Raw genomic sequence first — 24,407 nt, forward strand, 5'->3', positions numbered from 1 at the left:
CAGTGCTTTAATCAGAAATTGAAAAATTAAGACTGAATGAGAAGCAACACAACAGAACATTTTACTTCCACTGTTTAATTATAAATTGCTAAGTGATCTTCATTTAAAAACTAGGTAAGAGTTGCTATACATAAAATTGGAAGAGGGAATGAAGAAAGATGACATGAAGTTGGTAGTTAAATGTTAGCTGGTGGGAAGAACATCCATCAATTTCATGACGTACAGCTCTATTTACATTTCTGAAATAACAGAGCTAATTACCCAGTTTTAAGTAAAAGGTTCTGCTTTAATTAATATCATTAGTGAGTGGTTTCCAGTAAATGGAAATAAACAAGATTTCTAAAAGTCCTATGCTCACTTTACAAATCCAATCTCAGCCAATGTATCTAATGGAACTACAAGGCACTATACTTAGTCTGATAATGTTCCTGGTGAGTTTCCTAGTACATTAAAAAACAAAAAAAAATCCATGCACCTATTCTGTTTGCCATGATTGGCCACACCAGGCTTCTTCAACATGCAACACAAAGAAGGTTCCCTTCTAACAAGGAAGGGCATGTATGCCCAGCAACCCAACCACTTGAATCCCTACTTGGCTTTCTCACCACCCTCTTAACATATCCCAAAGCTTAATATATCCCAAGGTGAAATCATCATTTTTCTCAACAGACTTTGCTCCTGATCCAGGGTTTCTTGTCTTAGGGAAATGATATCCTGTTGCTCAAGTCGGAACCTGGAAGTTGCTAACTGCTAGTCATCTAATTCTGGACGATGTCTAACTCTATAACTGTTTCTTGTCTGTAAAATGAGTATTGAAATATCAGTATCTACCTTATAGGGTTGTTGAGGATTAAATTTATGGCAGCACGGTGGCTGGCATAAAAGAGTGCTCAATGCGTGTTGGTAATAATGATTTAAAAACCCAAAGCCATTATTCTTCTTTACTCAAGACCTCCGATGAGGACCGTCATCAGAAAATGGTCCTATTTTTATTTCCTAAATATCCCTCTAAGTCAGTTCACTTCTGCTATCATCCTAATGTAAACTATCATCATCTTATGTCTCACTGCTGAAACAGTCTTACTGGCCTCCTCCTAATAATTCTTGTCTTCTTCCATGTGGGAGTCAGAATGATCTCTCTAAAATTCTAATACGTTGTCAAGTCATGCTTTACAATTCTAAAATGGTTTCCCATTGTACTTCCAATGAAGTCCAAATTTATTATCTTGGTCATCTTAGACTTTCATGATCTGGGTCTGCTTAATCTCCAGAATCTCTTGCTATTGTCCCCTTTGAAACCCTTGCTCCAGATTCACAGGGCTTTTGTCAGTTCTTCTGACACACCAAACACATTCACTTCAGGTCTTTTGTACATGCTGTTTCCTCTACCTGGAAACTCTTCCTATATCTATGCTCTCGTATTAATCAACCTTCAGGTTTCCACTTACATATTCCTTTCTCAGGGATACTATCTGTGACACCCTTAACTTTCTCAGTAACATACTCCTTCATTACATGCAACACGTTACCACTGCTTGTTTGATGGCTATCTTCGATAAAAGCAGAAAGTGTCTGTTTTGTCTACTGTTGTAGCTCTGGAATTTTACCTGTTTAATGAATTAGTATGTGGCTGATTGAATAAATCAATCAACAAAAAGGAAAGAAAACGTGCTGTACAGTTAAAATTTTGTCTGATCTTTGTTAATAGGATGGAGGTTCTAAACCATTGGAATTTCCTGATAAGAGTCTTTCTTATTTATGGCAGGCCCTTGGATCACATCTGTGTTTTTATTTTTAAAACTGATACATATTAAATGTACATGTTTTCAGGGTATATGTTATCACTTGGTACATTCATATAATCAAATCAGGGTAACTGGGATATTTATAACCTTAAATCTTTATCTTTTCTTTTGCTAGAAATATTTGAGTTATTCTCTTTTAGCTATTTTGAAATATACAATTTATTATAGGCATCCTATTGATCTAACCCAGATCTTATAACCCAGATCTTATTTCTTCTATCTAAATGTACATTTGTACCCATTAATCAACCTCTCTTTATCCCCACCCCGCCATTCCTAGCCTTGGTAACCACATCTACTCTCTATCTTCATGGGATCTACTTTTTTTTTTTTTTTTTTTTTTTTTTTTTTTTTTTTTTTTTTTTTTGAGATGGAGTTTCACTCTTGTTGCCCAGGCTAGAGTGCAATGGCACGATCTCAGCTCACTGCAACCTCCATCTCCTGAGTTCAAGTGATTCTCCTGCCTCAGGCTACTGAAAGTAGCTGGGATTATAGGCGTAGGCCACCATGCCCAGCTAATTATTTTTATTTTTAGTACAGACGGGGTTTCACCATGTTGGCAGGGCTGGTCTCGAACTCCTGACCTCAGGTGATCCACCCACACCCTGGCCTCCCAAAGTGCTGGGATTATAGGCGTGAGCCACAGCGCCTCACCGGCATCTACTTTTAAGCTCACACATATGAGTGAGAATATGTGATATTTGTCTTTCTGGGCTTAATTTATTTCCGTTAATGTAATGACCTCCAATTCCATCTATGTTGCCGCAAATGACAGGATTTCCAGGGTTTTTGTTAATGGCTGAATAACATTCTATTGCGTATTTATACCACATTCTCTTTATCCATTCATCTGCTGATGGACGCTTAGGTTGATTCCATATATTGGCTACTGTGAATAGTACTGCAATAAACATGGAGCACAAATATCTCTTCAATATATTGCTTTTCTTCCTTTTTGATATATACTCAGTAGTGAAATCAAGATGACCCAGGATTCGACATCAGAAAGACCAACTATGTGACTAAAGAAAAAAGAGGAGGATTGGAGATCAAGTTAAACCACATGGACAATAATTCAATCAATCATGCCTACTGGGATGATGAAACCCCTCAATAAAAACTCTAGACACTGAAGCCCGGTGGAGCTTCCTGGTGGGTGAACACAAGGATGTACCTGGAAGGTAAGGTGTCCGGACTCCACCAGGACGGGGCATAGAAGCTCTGTGTTGGGGACTGCCCCAGACATTGCCCTATGTGTCTCTTCATTTGATTGATTCTGACTTTTGTCCATCATAATGAAACTACAAGATCAAAAGTATAGTGCTTTCTTGAGTTCCATGAATTGCTCTAGCTAATTACCAAACCTAACGGGGTCATATGAACCCATGAATTTGTAGCCAGTTGGTCAAAAGTGCAGATGGTCTCAAGATCTCCGAAGTTGTGGCTAGGATGTGAAGTGAAGGCAGTTTTGCTGGGGGCTGTGTTCCTTAACCTGTGGAGTCTGTGGTAACTCTTGGTGGTTAGCAACAAAATGTGATTGCAGTATTACAAAAGGGAAGTTTTAAAAGTGTTTAATACCCTTAGAAAGCGCAAAAGCTGTTATCCCCATCCTTTCGCCAAACTGTCATCCCATGATGCTCCTATAATCCCTTCCTATATAACTATATAACAGCCTCTCCTCTTTCTTAAGGAGCCTGAGGCAGGAGAATTGCTTGAACTCAGGAGGTGGAGGTTGCAGTGAGCTGAGATCATGCCATTGCACTTTAGCCTGAGCAACAAGAGCGAAACTCCGTCTCAAAAAAAAAAAAAAAAGTAGATCTCATGAAGATAGAGAGTAGACTATGGTTACCAAGGCTAGGAATGGTGGGGTGGGGATAAAGAGAGGTTGATTAATGGGTACAAACGTACATTTAGATAGAAGAAATAAACCTGATCCTTATATACTGGGCTACAGAAAAAATAGGGGAGTAAGGGATAAGAATTCCAAGTACATGAAGTTTACCTTTGGTGCTCTCTCAACATAATTTTATTTTGTCCTTCTGCGTGTCTCCATCTCTGCAACACACTGATTACCAACCTATCACACAGTTTCCTTTTTTAAGACTTTCTCCATTTTAAAATGATTTTTCTATGTCTATCACTAACTAAAACAGCCAGCTGATCCAGCAAAAAGTAGACAGGTAATAAACTGAATACACTAGTCCCAGTAAGAATTAAATGACAGATGCCATTAGCACTTTAGAGGTATTTACATTTCAAATCAGAGCAATTTAAAACAAATTTCTAATTTGCAACATTGAGAACAGCAAGAAGAGAATCTGTAGGATTATGTATTTCTAAAGCCTCTGAAGAAATAAGACGCTTTTATTTCTGACTTCCTTAATCAACTGGGACTGGGAAGCTGCGTAAATTCCTAGCATGTTCCATTTCCCTTCCTTCTAAGCAATCCTAGACAAATTTTCCTCAGCACCGTTCCTGTAGTGCCTTGGTTCTCTCTCCTAGGCCTGTATCTATTCCTCTTCCTTTGCTTCTCTGGGGACAGAATTATAAGGACACCATCTCTGGATCCCAAACCAATTAAGTAGGAGTTTGCCATTTGGAAGCTAACTAGTCCTTCCCCAAGTAGCTAATAATACCCTTGGGTCTTTTGTTAAGAAACTTTGAAAACGTCGGTATACACAAAGACAGAGTTATTCTGATTTTAACTCTGATGAGTATCTCTGCTCAAACTATCTTTTAGTTTAATAAATAAAATACTTATATTCAACTATTCCCTATCCCAGAACCTTCTGGGAAACACTAGGTTTTTGGGAGAAAAATGCAACACAATTGCATCCCCAAATCCATAAGGTTTAATAAGGAAAGTTGTTGTCGCATGGGCAAGGATAACAAAGAGTTTACATTCAGCTGAAAAAGGAAGGACACTAATTAAAAAATAATTCACCAAAAACATTAGTGGAACAAGTGTTCACTTATAAAGAGCACAGGAAGAAAAGAGAATAATAAGTTCTATTCCAGCTTTGGCAATCAGTGATTCTTTGCAATCAACTGACCTTTATTATCTACACATGTTGTTGTTAAAATGAGCAATGCATATGGACAGGATAAAAAAAGTCAAGGGATGACAAAAGTCCTGAATGCACTAAGCCCACATGGCAACACAGGTCACCTTGTAGTCAGGAGTACAACTTACATACACCATAACACTATGAGCAGAGAAGACTTTCAGAGCATTTGGCATGGGAAAATTCTTGTCTAGAGCGCATTAAAAGCTTGAATAAAGCTATGGTTAATTTTTAAAAATGAATCACAAACTAAGTAGCTATATTTTTCCAAGAGGACCTTTTTACCTGCATAATACAGAATCTCACAAAGTTAAAAAAGTCATAGTGGTGGAATTTGCAAAAAGTATTGTCTGTGGCATACTTCAAATCCAAGCCTACTCCTTTGGCCTTGGTAAATTATGCCTCCCTGAGATGTATTGTGCAAAGTCCTTCAAACTAATCTGGAGCACACATGAGAGTCTCTCCTAAGGAATCAAGTAAGCATTACAGCAATCACACTTTGTTAACCAATTGTTTGCTTATTCAAAGCAGTAAAGATGTCATAATCTCTAAATAGCTTAAGTTTTATAAGCTTTCCGAAATCTGTATTTCTTGGCATTTGCCTGAAAGAAGATAGTAGATGCTTAGTTTTTTTTATGTAACAGAGTTAAGAATCCAACTTCTCAACCTTAAGCATTTATAGTTTCATCAAGTTACGGTGACCTTTCAGTATAAATTCACGCAATTCTTGGTTGCTTCTTATCCACTTATCTTACCTGAAAACTTGATGTTTCCTTCATGACTAAGGGCTTCAGCATTTTCCTTAATAATTCTGAAAATACTAATTTTCTTTATTAAGCACTGACTGTTTGGTGCTTAACACTATTCAAACAATGGGGTATACCTGGTGATTTATTTTTCTTTTTACCCTTACTAGTTTCATTAAAACTTGGTAGAAAAAAATTCTTTCCTATGACTTACTATGGATTGCTAGGTCTTACTAGAAATCAATCTATACATAGAATATTTGAGGAAATGTTCTAAAAGTGAGACTTGCATAAGCAGAGGAAGGAGACTATTTTGCCCTTACTAGACAGAGGTAAGAGTATGTGGGATCTAGATGGAGATGAAGAAGAGAAGAAATAAGTTGATGGAGCTAGAAATTCAGGTCATCACAAGAGAAAGAAAACATAAACACATCAGACCTCTGCACAACAAGTTCTAGAGAGTTATACTCACACTAGTAAAGGAACCATAAGATTGGAATTGAAATACAACCTGGTAATAAAATTTAGCTCACAGAAATGTTTTAGTAGTTCCCTCAAAAATCTTGAGAAATTAAAATTACAACCCAAGTGTAAAATATTTGCTAATAAATGTCAATAATAATTACATAAATCTTATGATTAAGGAGACATTTGTGGTAGAGTAGGAAGAAAACTAAACTTACAGCCCAGCTAATGAGATAATGTATGCAAAAGTTCAACTATACACTTTAAAGGATTATGTAAACATTAGCTATAATTATTTTTATTATTGATTTGCAACCAACTAGAAATCAAAATCAAAGTTGTGTACCTTTCAATAAGTATCCAATCTGAACTGTTTAAAGACAGTATAACTTTAAAGCAGGGTTTCTCAACCTCAGGACTACTGACATTTTGGAATGATCATTCTTTGCTGTGGGGGCTGTCCTATACACATTGTAGGATGCTGAGTAGCATCCTTAACATTTACCCGCTAGGAGACAGTAGAACCACCCTCCCCTAGCCAAGGACAATCAGAAATGTCTCTGAACACTGCCGTACACTGCAAAATTGTCCTTGGTTAAGAACCACTGCTTAAAAGCATAAGAAAAATCGAGAAATTATACTTCGATTCTCTCATACAAACTGAGGATGAGAGATGGCCAAGGTGAACTAGAGCTGAGATGTCAAATATAGTAACCAATGGCAACATGTGGCTACCGAGCGCTGAAAGTGTGGCTAGTCTGAATTGAGATATGCTATTAAGTGTAAAACACATCCTTGATGTCAAAAACTTAGTATTAAAAGAATGCAAAATATTTTAATTTTTTTGTATTGATTATATATTGAAATATTAATGTTTTAGATATAGTAGGCTAAAATAAAGTACATTAAAATTAACTTCACCTATTTCTTTTTACTTTAAAAAAATGTGGCTATTAGAAAAGCTAAAATTACTATGTGGCTTATGTTACATTTCTGTTGGACAGTGCTGAGTTCATGCAGAAAACTATTCCCCACTTCACGCTATCCATTCCAGGCAGCCTTTGATGAGAAGGAAGGGAACTCAAGAGCTCTGTCTTCAGTTTTCTCTTTTCATTATCTCCATTCTCCTTGGATGATCTCCAGGCCCACTGCTTCAATGCAATTACTATTCATACATGACTAATCTCCAAACTGTATCTGTAGAACAGAGCTCTACTGAAACATATATATGTGTGTGTGTCCAACTATCAACTTAACAAGCCAAATTAGACATTTTAGAGGAACCCCGGACTTAAATTACCTTCACTCCCCAAAAGGCTCCTCCTCAAGGATTCTCCATGTTAGTAAATGGCAGTGTTGATGCAGATGCTCAAGCCAGAACCTAAAAGTCATCCATATTCTCTCTTCTCCTTCTTCCCACTTGGAATCTCTTACAAAGTCCTGCTTTGTCTACTTCCTAAATGTTTCTGGAATCGTCCTTTTTCCTACCCCTCTGGCTAGACCGAGTTACCATCATTTTTTCCTGTACCAACTCCCCTGTCCCCCATATACTCTTATTACACCCTATCCTTCCCTATTCAAAACACTTATCCGAGAGGTAACTATTTTTTTCTGTGTTATCTTTCCTATTAGAACATTACATTACATAAATAATGCAGTATAGTTTTCTCTTTTTTTTTTTAAATAGAGTCTCACTCTGTCACCCAGGCTAAATGGCAATGGTGCGATCTCAGCTCACTGCAACCTCTGTCTCCCAGGTTCAAGAGATTCTCCTGCCTCAGCCTCCTGAGTAGCTGAGACTACAGGTGTGTGCAACCCTGCACAGCTAATTTTTGCATTTTTAGTAGAGATGGGGTTTCGCCATGTTGGCAAGGTGGGTCTTGAACTCCTGACCTCAGGTGATCCGCCTGCCTTAGCCTCCCAAAGTGCTGGGATTATAGGCATGAGCCACTGCACCCGGCTCAGTATAGCTGTCTTGTTTATTGTTTTATCTCTAGTTCACTGATTGATGAATGAATGAATGAGGAGGGACACAAAGTGTTAACTAACTGCAACTTACTAAAGAACTAGGCTATTAAAACAATGGTTCATTAGCCTATGAGGCTTCGGAAAATATCAGTCCTTATGTCTAAATATCAGTGCTTATGTATTGATACAAGTGCTAGGATTCTAGAAATGGGGAAAAAGTGTTTAGAGACCATGCTTCCTGTATGCTCATCCTTAATAGATCTATCAGGGCCGGGCGCGGTGGCTCAAGCCTATAATCCCAGCACTTTGGGAGGCCGAGGCAGGTGGATCACGAGGTCAAGAGATCGAGACCATCCTGGTCAACATGGTGAAATCCCGTCTCTACTAAAAAAAAAAATACAAAACATTAGCTGGGCATGGTGGCGCGTGCCTGTAATCCCAGCTACTCAGGAGGTTGAGGCAGGAGAATTGCCTAAACCCAGGAGGTGGAGGTTGCGGTGAGCCGAGATCGCGCCATTGCACTCCAGCCTGGGTAACAAGAGTGAAACTCCGTCTCAAAAAAAAAAAAAAAAAAAAAAAAAAAAAAAAAAAATAGATCTATCATGCCTAAACTCATATTGAAGCCTTTCCACATAGTGGGCAGGAAAGAACAGCTAAAGAGTACCTTGTACAACACTTCAGCCCTGTGGCAACCCGACGGTCAACATTTTCCATTGCCAATGCCATAGCCCCAGAGCATCTATAGTTTCCATTTTTAAAAGCAGCTAAAACTTCTGCAAAACTAAACACAACTAGGATGAATTTAACTATTTCTGAAAGTAAGTCATTCTCCAAGAGCACAAGTTCAAGAAAAGTTGTAAGAATTTCTCCCTCAGTCTCCATTCATTAGGGATTCTTAATCTCCCTTCCAGCCTAAGCCAGCCTTTATCCCCTAGTCCATCGCTAGTTTGAAAGGAGGTTAAGATGAACCATGACAGTTTCCATACTAACTGGTAAGTTATGATTGTTGATTCGGATTTTTACAGATGTGAGTGCTGACTTATGTATTCCAGATCTAGGCTGAGGAAGTCAAGACTTTTTATAGATGTTGGTGTTGCTTTATGTATTTCAGATCTAGGCTAAGAAAAAGGAAATTGTGAAGGACTCCCAGCAATACATATATCTAGAGAAGAACACGCAGACACAAAGGCAAAAACTGGACCTGTGTTTTCATTCATTTTTGCCCACTGGTTTTCCTATAAGTGAGGGAGTAGTGATGTTGGTATATGTGGCATGGTGATGTGTGATACGGACCGGGCAGGAGCTGAGAAAGGATAGCATGTGTAAGCCAGGGTTAAACCTAGGTGCAACAGTACTATGTGGGGCTATACTTGTCTAATTGACTTTTAACAACTGTCTTACCTATTATGGAAACTATGTAAAAGACCATTCTTTTATAGAATGAGGAAGGGAGATAGGGTCTTTATGACTATAGAAATGTTAGAAAATGTTTAAAAAAAAAAAAAAGAACTTAATTTATCCTCCTTTTAAAGCCCAACTAAACAAACAATGGCAATTAGCTGGTTCTCACCAATTTTGGCAGTGAGATAAACAGATATAATGAGGAAGTTTAGTTTTTTTTAAACTAGATGCCCTGTTTCTTTCTAGAAATGACTCTCAAAGAGTGGTGGGAAAGCTAACAAAGCCCATTTTTTTCCTATAAAATTTTCTGGTGAAATGTTTCCATAACAAAGTGCAATATTCTGATTATCTAAATAAAAGCATTTGTTCCTGGTAATAAGAGCAAGGTAGCTCAACTGTAACAAAAAGGGGTATAAGACTTAGAAAAAACAAATGAAAGACTGAACCCCAGCTGAACCACACAATATTTATGTGCCCTTAGGCAAATCACTAATCTCTCTAAACAACACATTTTCACCTGGGGCAGAGCTCCAGAGCAGATGAAATTTGGTCAGGGTGGGTGGGAATCTTATTTTTATTTTTGTTTAAAGCAGAGATATACATGTAGTATATAATCAGATACAGAGTGTATTTGTGGTATTAAAATTTCATGAGAGTTAGATTAGGGGAAATCTCTAAAAAGTCTTCTCGGGGGGTAATAGTGAACAAAAGGCTGAATAAACTATTCTAAGCTTCATTTCCTCAACTGTATGTAAATGAGTCAGCACCATCCACCTTAAAGGATTATTACCATATAACTACCATCAGCCCTATTATCTGTGGCTCCACATTTATGGATTCAACCAACAGTGAATCAAAAATATTGGGGGAGAAAAGAGACAAATCAAAAATATTGGGGGAAAAAAATTCCACAAAATTCCAAAAAGCAAAACTTGAGTTTACCAGTGTGTCTAATACTACATTAAATCTGCACAAGTGAAGTGATGTGTAGGCATTGCTTTAGGTATTATAAGTAATCCAGAGATGATTTAAAGTATACAGAAGAATGTACATAAGCTATTTGCAAATACTAAAGAATTTTATATAAGGAACTTGAGCATCTGCAGAGGTCCTGGAACCTATACCCATAGATATTGAGGGATAACAGTATATCTAAATATAGAAAGAGAATAAAAGAAATAACAAGAAAAATAACCAAAACTGTACGTTGTTAATATAGAACTAAAAACAGAGATTCAAATGCATAAATTAATGTCATCTAATGATATTAATCATTATCTTATGTAATCATAAGACAATTTTTTCACTAGTCATTTTACCATCTAACATCCAAAGAGACGATGTAAAATCATAAAGTAAAATAATAAATACAAGAATCTATAAATGTGGCAAAAATACAAACCTAAGATGCCGATTTCAAGACCAGCCAAGCCTGTTTCAATTTTATCATAAATGTCTTCTGATGCAAAGTCAACAGCAATGGTTCTTGTCTCCACTTTGAATTTTTCTTCTAGGGAAAAAGAAAACACAAATGGGGAGAGATAGGGAAAATTAATACATGGCAATGAGAACTAAAGCATTTGATAGAATTATCCTTTCAGATCTTTCCTCCCACCCAATTTGATATAAAAGTTAGACCAGGATAATTTTAAGCAATCATGAGACCACCTAAGAGATGATATAGAGGCAACACATTAGTTCTGCAATAAAAATTCCAATGTCATCACAGACAGCTGGCTGAACGCTCCTTAATCAGCTCTTTTGTAAATCAATAATGAGAACTACTTTTAGACCCGTAGGTACAAATAATACAACATAATTCATATCATAAAGTTATATACTTTTTTTCTTTTTTGAGGTGGACTCTCACTCTCTCACCCAGGCTGGAGTGCAGTATCATATTCTTGGCTCACTACAACCTCTGCCTCCTGGGTTCAAGTGATTCTCCTGCCTCAGCCTCCTAAGCAGCTGGGATTACAGGCGCACACCACCACGCCTGGCTAATTTTTCTATTTTTAGTAGAGATGGGGTTTTACCATGTTGGTCAGGCTGCCCTCAAACTCCTGACCTTGTGATCCACCCACCTTGGCCTCCCAAAATGCTGGGATTACAGGCGTGAGCCACTGTATCTGGCCAAAGTTATATACTCTTTAAATATTAATTGTAAATTGCTGCTTTGAAACTTCAGGAAGAAGTCTTTGTGTTGTAAAATATTTTAAAGTGTGATATATTAAAACAAAAAGTCTATCTGATCACAGTGGAAATAAATGAATGTGGTCTTATTATAATTTGGGAGCTTAGTTAATAGTTAACAGTCACTACATTTTAAAATCCACACAAAATGCGCAGTAATAAAGCCATAAAGTGACACAAGAAAGACCTCAGTGTTCTACTTTGCACAAGTCTCCAAACAGTGCTGATGAAAATAACGGCTTCAGAAATGAGACCCTGGAGAAACAAATCTCATCTGAATTAATGCAGAATATTTACTTTTGCCTTCACTAGTCCGCCCCTGTAAAGACAGCACAGGCTTTGAGTCACACAGACATGAGCACCAATTTCATTTCCACACATATTTGCAAAATGTGTGACTTTAAGCAAGTCACACATCCTCTTTGAGTCTCAGCCTCCTCTGGTGAAAATGAAAGTAACTCTACCCAACTGATGATGTAAGGCTCACATGATACCTATGGTATGCAGACAGCATTCTATAAAGGTTAGTCTCTCTCTCTCTCCTCAACCATCTCCATTCGGTTTACTAGTCCAGTGAACTAGAAATGCTCATTCTTTAGAACTTGCTGAGAATTCAAAAGAATTCATTTTAAAATCCTGCTTCCAAAAATAAATCTTTCTTCAGTCAAAGTCAATGTCAGCTCATCACAGAGCATGCAGGATTAATCCTCGTAGGAAGTATCTGTTCCTGACCTAACAGGATTTCTGTCTAAAGCTAAAGAGCTGGTTCATGAGAGATCTGATTCTGAGTTAGACTCAATGAAAAGTACTGACCTAGGTAGAAATCCATGAATAAACTGAAGAGAAGAATTGACCCAGAAAATACCTTATTTGGTATTAACGGTATACTTACTTTTCTAATATAAATGAGTTATATGTGTGTTCATGTAATGGGAAGTCAGACACAGAGCTGTGATTTCACAATAGTGAGTCCAACATATCTACTATAAACGTTTCACAGAATTTACCTCCAGTAAATAAAGAACGCTGACTTTGTTATAGCCACAGATTCACAGGGGAAAAAAAAGCCCCAAACAAAAGGTTAAAAATACCTTTTTTTAAAATTAAAAACTTCATTCAAGAATAACATAAGGTAAATTTATCTATTTATTTTGAAAAGCAAAGTGTTTTTCCACACTAGTACTATGTATTGACATTGAGGAAATTTTCTATCAGTAAGAGCCACCTCACAACTCCTGAACCAAATTCACTCTTCAGTAACTCACAGGATTTGCTGAATGTACATACTCACATTGTAGAGTTTTGTTTAGATATGTTGCTAAAAAGATTCAATGACACTTTCACAAAGAACGTTATTTAGTAACAAACCAAAGCTAGCTCTTCTTTGTATTCATATTAGGATAGGCAAAATGGCTTCTGCTACAAGTTTTTCAGGTTAATTAAAATTTCTGAACTTGTTCCTAGGTTTCCAAGAATCATGTTCTAATAGAGTGAACACTGCCTTTTTTTTACAAAAACAATTTTTCTTCATTGCCTCTATTGTGAGCTTTTCTTTTCTTTTTTTTTTTTTTTAAGAGATGGGGTCTCAAGCCTGGGCTCAAGCATTCTTGGTACTGGGCCTACAGGCACACCTCATTGTTCCCAGCTTTTTCTTTTTCACATAGGTCAGACCATCACACCCACCTCTTCACAAACCTCCAGAGATTTCCATCTCACTTAGAGTAAGAGTCAAAGGCTTTGGCAACAGTCTAATAAACAGCGTGAGTTTGTTAGGCTGAACTCACCTCCATCTACTCTCCCCATTGCTCCTCAGTTCTAGCCATAGGAGACCCTAGCAGGTGTTTAAAGACAGAATGTTGTCCATGTACACTCAGGACTTACACTTACAGTTTCCTATGTTTGGAATGCTCTTCCACAACCCTTGTCTCTGTTGGGCCCTTGAGCAAATGTTACCTTCTCAGAGAAGCCTTCCTTGCCCACCCTTTATTAAATGCAACCACCCTCCCCTGGCACTCCTCATGCCCTTCCCTGCTTTATTTTATTCCATTGTCCTTGCTGTCTGCTAATATACTATGTAGTGTATTTTAATAACGTACATGCTTGTCTATATGTCCTGACTCAAATTAAGCTTCAAAAAGACAAGGACTTGGTTCGGTTTTGTTCAGTTGCTCAACAATGGCACAAATGATTTGGGATCTTCCCACCCTTCTCTCTTTTCCCTTAGGCTGGCTCCTTTTCTGAAGGGCCATTGCCATTCCATGCATCGCATGTAGATAACAGTGCTTGGAGGCAGAAATCGTATGTCTCTGTGATATGTTCCTTTTATATAGAGAACAATTCCCCCAGAAGAATCCAGCAGATTCCCACTATGTTTCCTTTCCAAGGACTATGGTACATGCATGCTCTTGACCAGGGGCATGGGTGGGCTTTCAGAATTCCATGAACTGCCTCCACCTCCACCATCAAGTTCTGTGAATCAAAAATACCTGTGCATATATAAGAATAGGACAGGAACTGTCTCTTTCTGGGCCAAGGCAATTGAATAAGAATTATAATGGAGGTTCTAGAAGGCAAAGGTGGGAGGTAGCTGGCCTATGCTAAAAAGGAAAAGCCGAGAATGATGGTGTGTACCTGTAGTCCCAGCTACTCAGGAGGCTTGGGCTCGGAACCTGGAAACCAGCCTGGAAGTAAATCTAGGCATTTCCCCCTTCCCATATCCTATTACGCTGCATGAGACCCTGCCAACAGAAGGCAAGACAAATGAGCAAGAATCCTCTAACTTTAAACATCAGCACAGGGTGAATTAAGCACTCAGAACAGAAGCAGATACCAGATACTTATAACACAGCCCTCATTTCCACCTTCACACCTCCCCAACCTGTTTTTTCATAAAACCACCAGTCTACAACTCAGCAACAGCCCACTGCCAGGGAAGAATAAGCATTTACCAAAGCCTCTGGAGTAATACTTTTTCTGGGACTCTGATCCTTGCCCCATTACAAAGATCTAAGAAATGACACAGCCTCTATCTTTTTTCCACAGTAGAGTTGAAATAAGTTAAAATCAATGTCCTACAAGTGTGTAGGATAAAGATATGCAAACAATTGGATTTGGAGGTTGCAATGAACATGATACGAACCACCCAATTCCCACTTCAAGGAAACTCATGTTGCCCTAACTGTGAGAGTATCACCAGCAGACAGCTTTTGGGTGTCAGCCTCAACTGCAGAGTTGCCCTGTCCAAGATCACGCTCTTTCCAGAGCATCCTCATCCAATGGCTGATCCAGGTGAAGGTTTAAAGTGATTAAACAGCTTATACCTACAAGATTCTGATTCCAGAAGTACAGTCTGTTTATGATATTATTTTTCTGTTCTTTCACAATGCCCTCATTTTAGTTATTTGAGCTCTAAAATGGGTTTTGATGCTTCTAGGAGTAAAGTCTACGTCACTGTTCTTTGTCTTAAAAAATTTATTACTTATCCTCACCTGTTTCATCTCAGTTTTTATTGGGATTACATTAAACATTTCAATTAAATTTATGAATGACAATGTGGCATTACCTCTGGGCTCTCCATTTATTCAAATGTTTTGTTTAAATGTCTCACAGTAAAATCTTGTGGTTGCGAATTCTTAAAGAATTCCATGATGAGAAGAGTATACACCATCATAAACAGATACTCAATGCTATTGATGTCTATTGACAAGTCATTCAGTATTTGAAATTGGATGAGCTGGCATCCCACTACTTACATTTGTGGCTACATATAGCCATGACCCATCCCAACTTTATATCTCAGATGGTCTTGGCCCACTGCCTCTCAGCCTAGTGGCTAAGACCAAACACCAAGAAGAAAAAAACTCTGGTCTGAACTGCTCAAGAAAATCCACTAACTAGAAATTGAGGCAGAAATGCAACTCTGGTATAAAAAGTGGGGAATATGAAGCTAAGCTGCACTGATAGTATTTCATTCCCTTTCTATCTACTGTTCCACTGAAAACCAGATAACTACAACTGTAGAAAAACAGAGAGCAAATATTATGTATAACTATAGTGCTATAGAGTAATGAATCTCCCCATTGGCCTCAAGCCATTCCATCACCTGCAAAAGCACATGCCCCACTCCTCCAGTCACACTGTTGTTTAAGACACAGAGTATCTAGAATTCATTCAAGGTCAAGGCTGGGATTGACAGAAAAGGAACTGAACCCACAGATAGTCTCAAGATGCTGCTAAAAACACTTCTCAATATTAAAACTGACACATTTTTAGGTATGAGCCAAGAAAGGTGATAAATATATTCAGAACGGCCTTATATTTATTGTACTTCCAGCGCAGCCATCATTATTTTCATTTTGCTTAACAAATTGGCATCTCCTTTTAAATTTCTCTTTCTCTAACAATAGTTTTATAGATTTTAGAAGGACTTTCCTCAAGTTTTTCCCCTAGGTGGCTTGGGATGTTAACTCTGGGAATGTTCGAAAAGAAGTCTAATCTATACTACATAAACTTGTGTGTTATTTGTGTTTTTTTCTATTAATAAAACCAAAATATTTATGTTGCTTCTCCTTTTTCCCTACATCTGCTCCAAATAAACAGCCTGCTTTCCCCTGTAAGTTTCAAGTACTATCCATTATGAAAGTCCTGCCACATTCACCCTTCCCCACTTTTTCCATACTATAACATTCTTTTAAGATTCAAGTCATATTACCCCATCCATGGACATATTTTTCACTATTTCAATTTCCTCCCAGGTAAAGCTATTTCCACTCTCTGCTGTGCTCCTAGAGACCTTCTATATAACCCTACCAGGCACTTAATACATTAAGCAAAGAGTCTCTGTTCCTTAAACAGGGACTTTGTATCTTTGTCATCTTTGTATTCCCTGCAGCTACCACCGTGTCTGGCATAAAGCAGAGGTCATTCTGCTCAATGTTTGTTAAATAAGTAAATAAAGCTAGGCCAACACAGCTGATTTATTAAAATCATCTTCTCAATACTTCTTCAATTCCTCCCTATAGAAATCACATTTCTTACACACTGTAAGAGATGTCTGTATAAGACATAACATTATTCATCTTAAAATGTAAGCTAGGGTGGGGTGTGGTGGTGCACACCTGTAGTCCCACCTTCTCTGGAGGCTGAAGGGAGAGGATCACTTGAGCCCTGCAGTTTGAGACCAGCTAGGACAACACAGCAAGACTCCAGCTCTCAAAAAAAAAAAAGAAAGAAAGAAAGAAAAGAAAAGTAAAGTTGAGAGACAATTCAGTTCCTCCATCTGTCATACATGGGTCTGAACTAGCATTCTCATATAAATTCAAACATTTTAGAGTTAGAAGAAACCTTAGAAACCATCCCATCTCATGAATAAGTACTCCAGGAGCTTGGCTCTGGGGCACATATATGAAGGCTGAGGATATTTTAGTCACGCACCAATCTCCCTTATTCCAGTCTTGGAAAAGATAATGAGTTGGGGAAAGGAGACTCTTATAGAAATAGCACTATATTCAGTGCGTACCAATTTTAGCTTCTTAAAGCTAAATTCATAAAATACAGTTTGTAACCATAAAAATGTCTTGCATGCTTTTTAAAAAACCTCTCCATTTTCATATAAAATTATGTTTTACAGTATTTAGAGATTTAAAAGATACAAGTCTTTTGTACTTTCTCAATTTTAACGGGAAAAGAAAAAACAAAGTCCCCCAACCAGTTTCTCTCCAATTCCCTCCTTTTCCTGCCTTCTTTCCCCACTACTCCCAGGCCTTACCATAACTGTTACATCCCTATCCCTTGGGGTGAGACATCCCCCAACAAAGAAAGCCTGCCTTATATGGCTTTGGAGAAGGTGATTGTGTCCTAGAAGGGAATAATTGATCTGACTCTGTTTTTAAGGCCCATTTAATTACAATTATCAGAGATGCTACACAAATAATGGTCCATTTCCTTTTTTATGTTGCCCTTGGAAAAATATTCATGACAATTTTAATCTCACATGAAGAGACCCACTTTCAGTCAAGCCAAAAAATTAATCACAGCTCATCAGGATTCTGTCTCAAACCAAACATTTCTTTATTTTAAGCCAAGGTTATTATATTTTATTCATTATAACCTCTTTAACTAGAACAACCACCTGCAATAAATAAAAACCTTATGCTGCATGAATCTGTTCTAGTGATAGGACGTGAATGGGTTCCATCCTTTTGAAATCTCCAAGTTCTACACTTGGTTCAGGCTTTGTAGACTCTCAGACAAACCACTCTTGAAGACATTTTCATATAACGATGTTCATTTTCTTCACTTGGTAAGCAAAAGATCAATAGAAGCACTTGAATTCTATTTTTTGAGAGGAGAAAAAGGCAAAATATTCTTCTTTTTTTTTTGAGACACAGTCTCACTCTGTCACCCAGGCTGGAGTGCAGTGGCGTGATCGCAGCTCACTGCAACTTCTGTCTCCCAGGTTCAAGCAATTCTCCTGCCTCAGTCTCCCAAGTAGCTAGGATTACAGGCACCCACCACCATGCCAAGCTAAGTTTTGTATTTTTAGTAGAGCCAGGGTTTTGTCATGTTGGCCAGGCTGGTCTCGAACTCCTGACCTGAGGTGATCCGCCCACCTTGGCCTCCCAAAGTGCTGAGATTAGAGGCATGAGCTACTGTTCCCAACCCAAAATATTATTCTTAACATTGCTACACTTAAGATTCCAAGATGCTACTGCTAGCAATACGAATGCAGAGTTCACTGGAAGAGCCTAGGATGCTGTTAGAAGCCCTGCACTTGAGTGCCAACTCAACTGGTAGTTGGCCGAAGGCCCTTCACTCAAGTCTTTGAACTTTCAAGAATACCACTTCTTAGCCTATAAAACCACAAAAAATAATACCTACCCTACACAGTTCTTTTTTGTTGTTTTTTTAGATGTAGTTTCGCTCTTGTTGCCCAGGCTGGAGTGCAATGGTGTGACCTCAGCTCACTGTGGCCTCCGCCTTCCAAGTTCAAGAGATTCCCCTGCCTCAGCCTCCCAAGTAGTTGGGAGATTACAGGCACCCACTACCACGCCCAGCTAATTTTTTTGTATTTTTAGCAGAGACAGGGATTCACCATGTTGACCAGGCTGGTCTTGAACTCCTGATCTCAGGTAATCTGCCTGCCTTGGCCTCCCAAAGTGCTGGGATTACAGGGCAGACCACTGCACCTGGCCCATAATAATTCCTAAGTTTTAAATTGCAAGCTATTCTGATTAACATGATGAAATCTTGCACTGTCCTGCTCTGAATGTGAATTATACCTTTGCCCAGCATATCCATGCTGTACATGCCACCCACTCTTTCGTCTCTTAGTAGCTCTCTCGGTTATCAGATTAAAAAAAAAAAAGAGAGAGCCTATATAGGTATATAGGGTTCAGACTATCCACAATTTCAAGCATTTACTGGGGATCTTGTGGAATATCCCTGCAGACATGGGGGGACTCCAGTATCTGCCAGTGTCTACAAAGGTGGCTGCTTGACAAATAGTAGTTTTTCCCTTAATTGCAAAGGCTTCTGTAGGTATAATCTGTATTATTAACTCTTACCCCCTTGCATCAGCTGCATATTCTTTTTAAAGCCAACATGAACATCTGGCTCTACTTTACAAATGGATTCATTTATTACCATATCATCTGTGGAATCGATGGTTATGATGTACTATTTTTAGCCTTGCCTTTAGCGTCCAAGTATTTCCTTGACTCAATTTGCTTGTAATTAACCTTTAAATTATTGTATGTTATCTCTTCCAAGATGTACATTTTAATTCACTTTCATCTCTGAAATCAAGGTGTTTTATGATTGATGGCAAGTCAGTTTAATTGGTGAATTCTTTTTCTTAGTGTTATAAGCTGCATCGTTGCTTCATGATCAATGGTATCTCAGATTTGATGAAAGCCTGGGAATCTTGCTGACAGTCACCCTTCTCTCTCTTCTTTTGGGGGGGGGCAGAGGGTGGTGGGACAGTGTCTCAGTCTATCACCCAGGCTAGAGTGCAGTGGCACAGTCATGGCTCACTGCAGCTTGGACCTTCTGGGTTCAAGAGATCCTCCCATCTTAGCCTCCCATGTAGCTGGGACCACAGGTGATGCCACCATGCCCATCTAATTTTGGGGATTTTGTCATATTGCCCAGGTTGGTCTCAAACTCCTGGGCTCAAGTGATCTGCCTGCTTTGAGCTCCCAAAGTGCTGGGATTACAGGTGTGAAACCACCACTCCTGGCCCACCCTTCCCTTAATGTCACTAAATGACATAGGTCAGCTTTCGAATGTAAAATTCTCAGTACTCTAGGTCTCATAACATTATAACACCACTGCTAGCCAAAGAGACAAAAGATTTCCCATTCTAAACCAAGGCCCATGTGCTCATTCATTTATTCATTTATTCAGAGGCACAGGCAACTGCAACCTGGCACAGCATCTCCCTAAACTGTAAGCTCTATGAGGGCAGTATCTGTGTCTGTTTTTTGCTCTTTACTACTGTATATTCAAAGCCCAACAGTACCTGGTACTTTATAGGAGCTCAATAAATGTTTTGATTGAATAAATTCGAGAAACACATACTAGGTAGTATTCATGGTGTCAGGTTTCACCCTGAGGATAATAACAAATACCTTCAAATAAGTTATATTTTGATGAAGGAGATATGTGTAAACCCAATTGCTGCTCTAATAAATATAAACAAAGCATCAAAAGGAAAGCAACTCGTGCTTGCAGAGCGCTATTTTACATAGTAGATAACATTTGTGTGGAGCTTTTGGTGAAGAGTAGGAAACGGCCCTGCAAAGAAAAGGCATATGTAGGCAAAACCAGAAAGTGGAGAAAACACAGCATGTTTTAGGAATCCCTGTAGATGGCATATGTGATGCACAGGGAGAAGTGGAAAGAAAATTTGTAGAAGAGAGCTGGTGGAGGTTGTATGATCCAAGATAACAAATAGGACTGGTTACTTAATTTGTGGGACCCAGTGTAAAATAAAAATGTGGGGTCCCATGTTCAAAAGTTATTAAGAATTTCAAGATGGCAACAGCAGAGCACTAAACCAAATACGGACCCTTGTAAGTGTGGGGCCCCATGCAAATGCACAGGTCACAGGGCTATGGAATCGGCCCTATAACAAGTTTATATTTCCTCCCGTGTGTTATAATTACTTAGCAGAGGTTATTAAACTGGGACGTTACAAGATCACACTTCTTTTTTTTGAGGAAGGAAATGACAGTGGCAGAGTAGAGGATACACAGCTTGTTATAAAAAGCGGCAGGTGGCAGGCAGAGAACAAAGCATCTGCTTCATTAGTCCCGTGAGAGAGGAGGGTCCCATGGAGAGAGAGACAGCAGTGGGAAGAGGAAGGCAGGCTGGGCTGGGAGGGACTTCTGAGTGACAGCCCGCAGGACTGTACAACTGAGCAGACAAACAGCTCTAAGAAGAGAGAGAACACAATGGTTTTATACCTTTGCTTTAGAAATCTGGTTATTGAAACATCATATTTTACAGCTAAAACAGTCTTTCTAGTTCTGCATACAAGGCAATGTTCCTGTGATTATGTCTCAGCATTTTTTAAATCATATGAAATGTTTCTCTCTGCTATTTTTTAGTAAAACGAGTCTTTTCTTGAGGTAAGTTACTTCTCTCTTTGCTAGCTTGAAAAATGAAATGACTACCAAGAAGATTTGGGCCAGAGCTGACCAATTTTCCACGCAGGATAACCGTGACCTACAAATCAAGTTAGAAAGCAAAAAGAGATATTTTTGTAGCCCACCATACTATTTCTCCCTTCTTTCAAACATAAAGATAGCTAAAATTAATTAGAAGTCAAATATCACACAGTACCTTTATTCTAAAAATGCTGATTGAGCTAATTTTTAAAAAAGTAACCTCTTTTTATTTCAACCTGTCACTTTGTTCTTACAAGATTCCACTCTGGTTTTGTAAAATCTTGCCACAGGAAAAAAGTACTCTTTTCAAGGTCTGGGTCTCCGACTTTGGTAGTTAGAAAAAAGAAGCTTAATAGTTGATTTTATTTCTTTTTTAAAAAAATGGGAACTTTGGGACAGAAAAATCACCATGAAATTTAAAATTGCTACTGAGATGAGTATTTATTATTTTTTTAATTATTATAATTTTTTTTCCAAGATGGAGTCATGCTCTGTCTCCCAGGCTGGAGTGCAGTGGTGTGATCCCAACTCACTGCAACCTCTGCCTTCTGGGTTCAAGCAATTCTCCTCCCTCCACCTCCCAAGTAGCTGGGACTACAGGCATGTGCCATCACACCCAGCTAATTTTTGTATTTTAGTAGAGATGGGGTTTCACCATGTTGGCCAGGCTGGTCTTGAACTCCTGACCGCAGGTGATCCACCTGCCTCGGCTTCCCAAAGTGCTGGGATTATAGCCGTGAGCCACCGCGACTGGCCAAGTATTTACTTTATTGCCATTTACACTTAGATCAATATAGTTAAACAATATTTTGTCAAGAGTGGAATAATCTTTCTGTTTACAGAAAACACCCCTTTCTTTATTTATCAAAAGAGCATAGTTTTTACATATAAATACAAAATAAAAGCAAAGGCAGTTGATACACAGTCTCGTTCTCCAATACCTTCAGAACAAAGAATAAGAATTTGACGTCCAGGCAAGGTGGCTCACACCTGTAATCCCAGCACTTTGAGAGGCAGTGATGGGCGGATCATCTAGGTTGGTAGCTCATGACCAGCCTGGCCAACATGCTGAAACCCTGTGTCTACTAAAAATACAAAAATTAGCATGGCGTGGTGGCACACACCTGTAATCCCAGCTACTCTGGAGGCTGAGGCATGAGAATCACTTGAACCCAGGAGGCAGAAATTGCAGTGAGGGCCAAGATTGCCACCACATTCCAGCCTCGGTGACAGAGCAAGACTCTGTCTCAAAAAACAAACAAAAAACAAAGAACTTGACACAAGTCATTTTCACCCTAGAATACCCTAAAAAACACAGAGTTACCATATAAAATGTGTAGAGATATAGCTAATATTCTACCAACAAAACAGGAGTAATGATCATTACAGTTATCAATTTCTGAGCATCGACTATACGCTAAGAATGCTGCCAGATAACATTATCTAATCTGTACAAGAACTTACTGGTACATATATTGCTGAAGTTAAAAATAAGTATTCTCACAAATACCAGTTTTCAGCAATTGAAAGGTCATGTTGTTTTTTAAATTTTGAAATAATCTCAAACCAGGAAAGCTGCATATACTCTACAAGTACACTTTTTCCCCTGAATCATTTTAGATTAAATTGCTAATGTGAAGCCCAGCACCCAAAAATATTTTGATGTAGTAGTTCTCAAAATCTCATCCATAATCCCTTCCTGAGAGTCAAAAATACTGACATTTTCGGCTTTCTTCACTATATTGACAAAAGCCATGGTGGGTAAAAACTGCTAAAGCCTAAACAAGAATCAAAGCAGTGGCACCTGGCTGTATTGGAAGTCGCTGTATTCTTCACATACTTGTAGTAAAAAAGAAAAAAGTCAGTTTCATTTAAGAATATCCCTTGATGATGCAGTGAAAATCATTAATTTTATTAAATCTCTATTTGAGTACCCATCTTTTTAATGTTCTGTGTGACAAAATGCAAAGTATGCATGAAGCACTTTTTCTGTGTTCCTGATACAATAGCTGTCTTGAGGAAAAGCATTTGTGTGATTGAGTCGTGAGCTGAATTAGCCCCTTTTTTCACGCAACACCACTTTATATGAAAGAACAACTGACAGAAAAACGACACTTATTTGAATTTGGCAGACATATTCTCAAAAATGAAAGAGGTGAGTTTGTTACTTCAAGAAAAACAAGCAACAGTATTTGTTGTCCATGAAAAGATCTGAGTTTTTAAATGAAAGATAAGAGTTTTGGAAAACTTGTATCCACCCCCATAAGCTTAAGAGAAAAAACTTTTCTGATAAGACTGGGGGTGATATTAGCAATTGTGATTATCTTTGGTACTGTGTCAACATTTGGAAGAGCTGCAAAATTCAGGAGCCAATATTTTCCAAGTGACCGATGCATAAAGTTACAAAGTCATGATGAATAAAAGACCTATTCAGACTGTGAGGTAGAACAATGAATTTTAATATTTTAATGCCACTGAGTATAAAAAATTGATATAATTTCAGATTCTATATTGCAACTAACTTTTAAGAAACCTTCACTTAGAATGTTTTGATGTACCAAAACAATATCCACAATCATCCAAAGAAGCTATTAAAATAGCTTTCTCTTCTCCAACTACACATCCATGTAAAGCCAGATTTTCTTCAAATTCAACCAAAACAACAAATTGCAGCAGACTGAATGCAGTAGATACGCAAATCTGTTTTATTACGCTAGATATTAAAGAGATTTTGTAAATATAAAACAATGTGGCTGTTCTCACTAAATTTTTTTTGTTTCACAATATCTATTTTCTCTCAAAATGTATAGTGTTAACAAGTAAATGGTTTATTGTTATTTTTAAAAGAGTTACGTATTTATTTTTAGGTTTCACAGTTTCAGTTTATAATGTAATAAACATTGATAATGGTATCCTATGTAAACAAAAGCTCTTTGGAGTCTTCCATATTTAAGAGTATAAAAGGGCTCTGAAGGCCGGGCGCGGTGGCTCAAGCCTGTAATCCCAGCACTTTGGGAGGCTGAGGCGGGTGGATCACGAGGTCAAGAGATCAAGACCATCCTGGTCAACATGGTGAAACCCCGTCTCTACTAA

General features: G+C 38.2%; 1 protein-coding gene across 1 annotated transcript in view; it reads right to left on the bottom strand.

Moving 5' to 3' along the window:
• HSD17B12 (hydroxysteroid 17-beta dehydrogenase 12) overlaps positions 1-24,407 on the bottom strand; it is a 164,240-nt gene that overhangs the window by 45,446 nt on the left and 94,387 nt on the right. Inside the window, exon 4 of the mRNA XM_017529408.2 lies at positions 10,853-10,960. Coding sequence (XP_017384897.1) covers positions 10,853-10,960 — 108 coding nt within the window. The remainder of the gene's footprint in view (positions 1-10,852; positions 10,961-24,407) is intronic.

The sequence above is a fragment of the Cebus imitator genome, unplaced genomic scaffold (assembly GCF_001604975.1).
Source record: "Cebus imitator isolate Cc_AM_T3 unplaced genomic scaffold, Cebus_imitator-1.0 Scaffold58, whole genome shotgun sequence".
In the NCBI taxonomy this organism is placed as follows: domain Eukaryota; kingdom Metazoa; phylum Chordata; class Mammalia; order Primates; family Cebidae; genus Cebus; species Cebus imitator.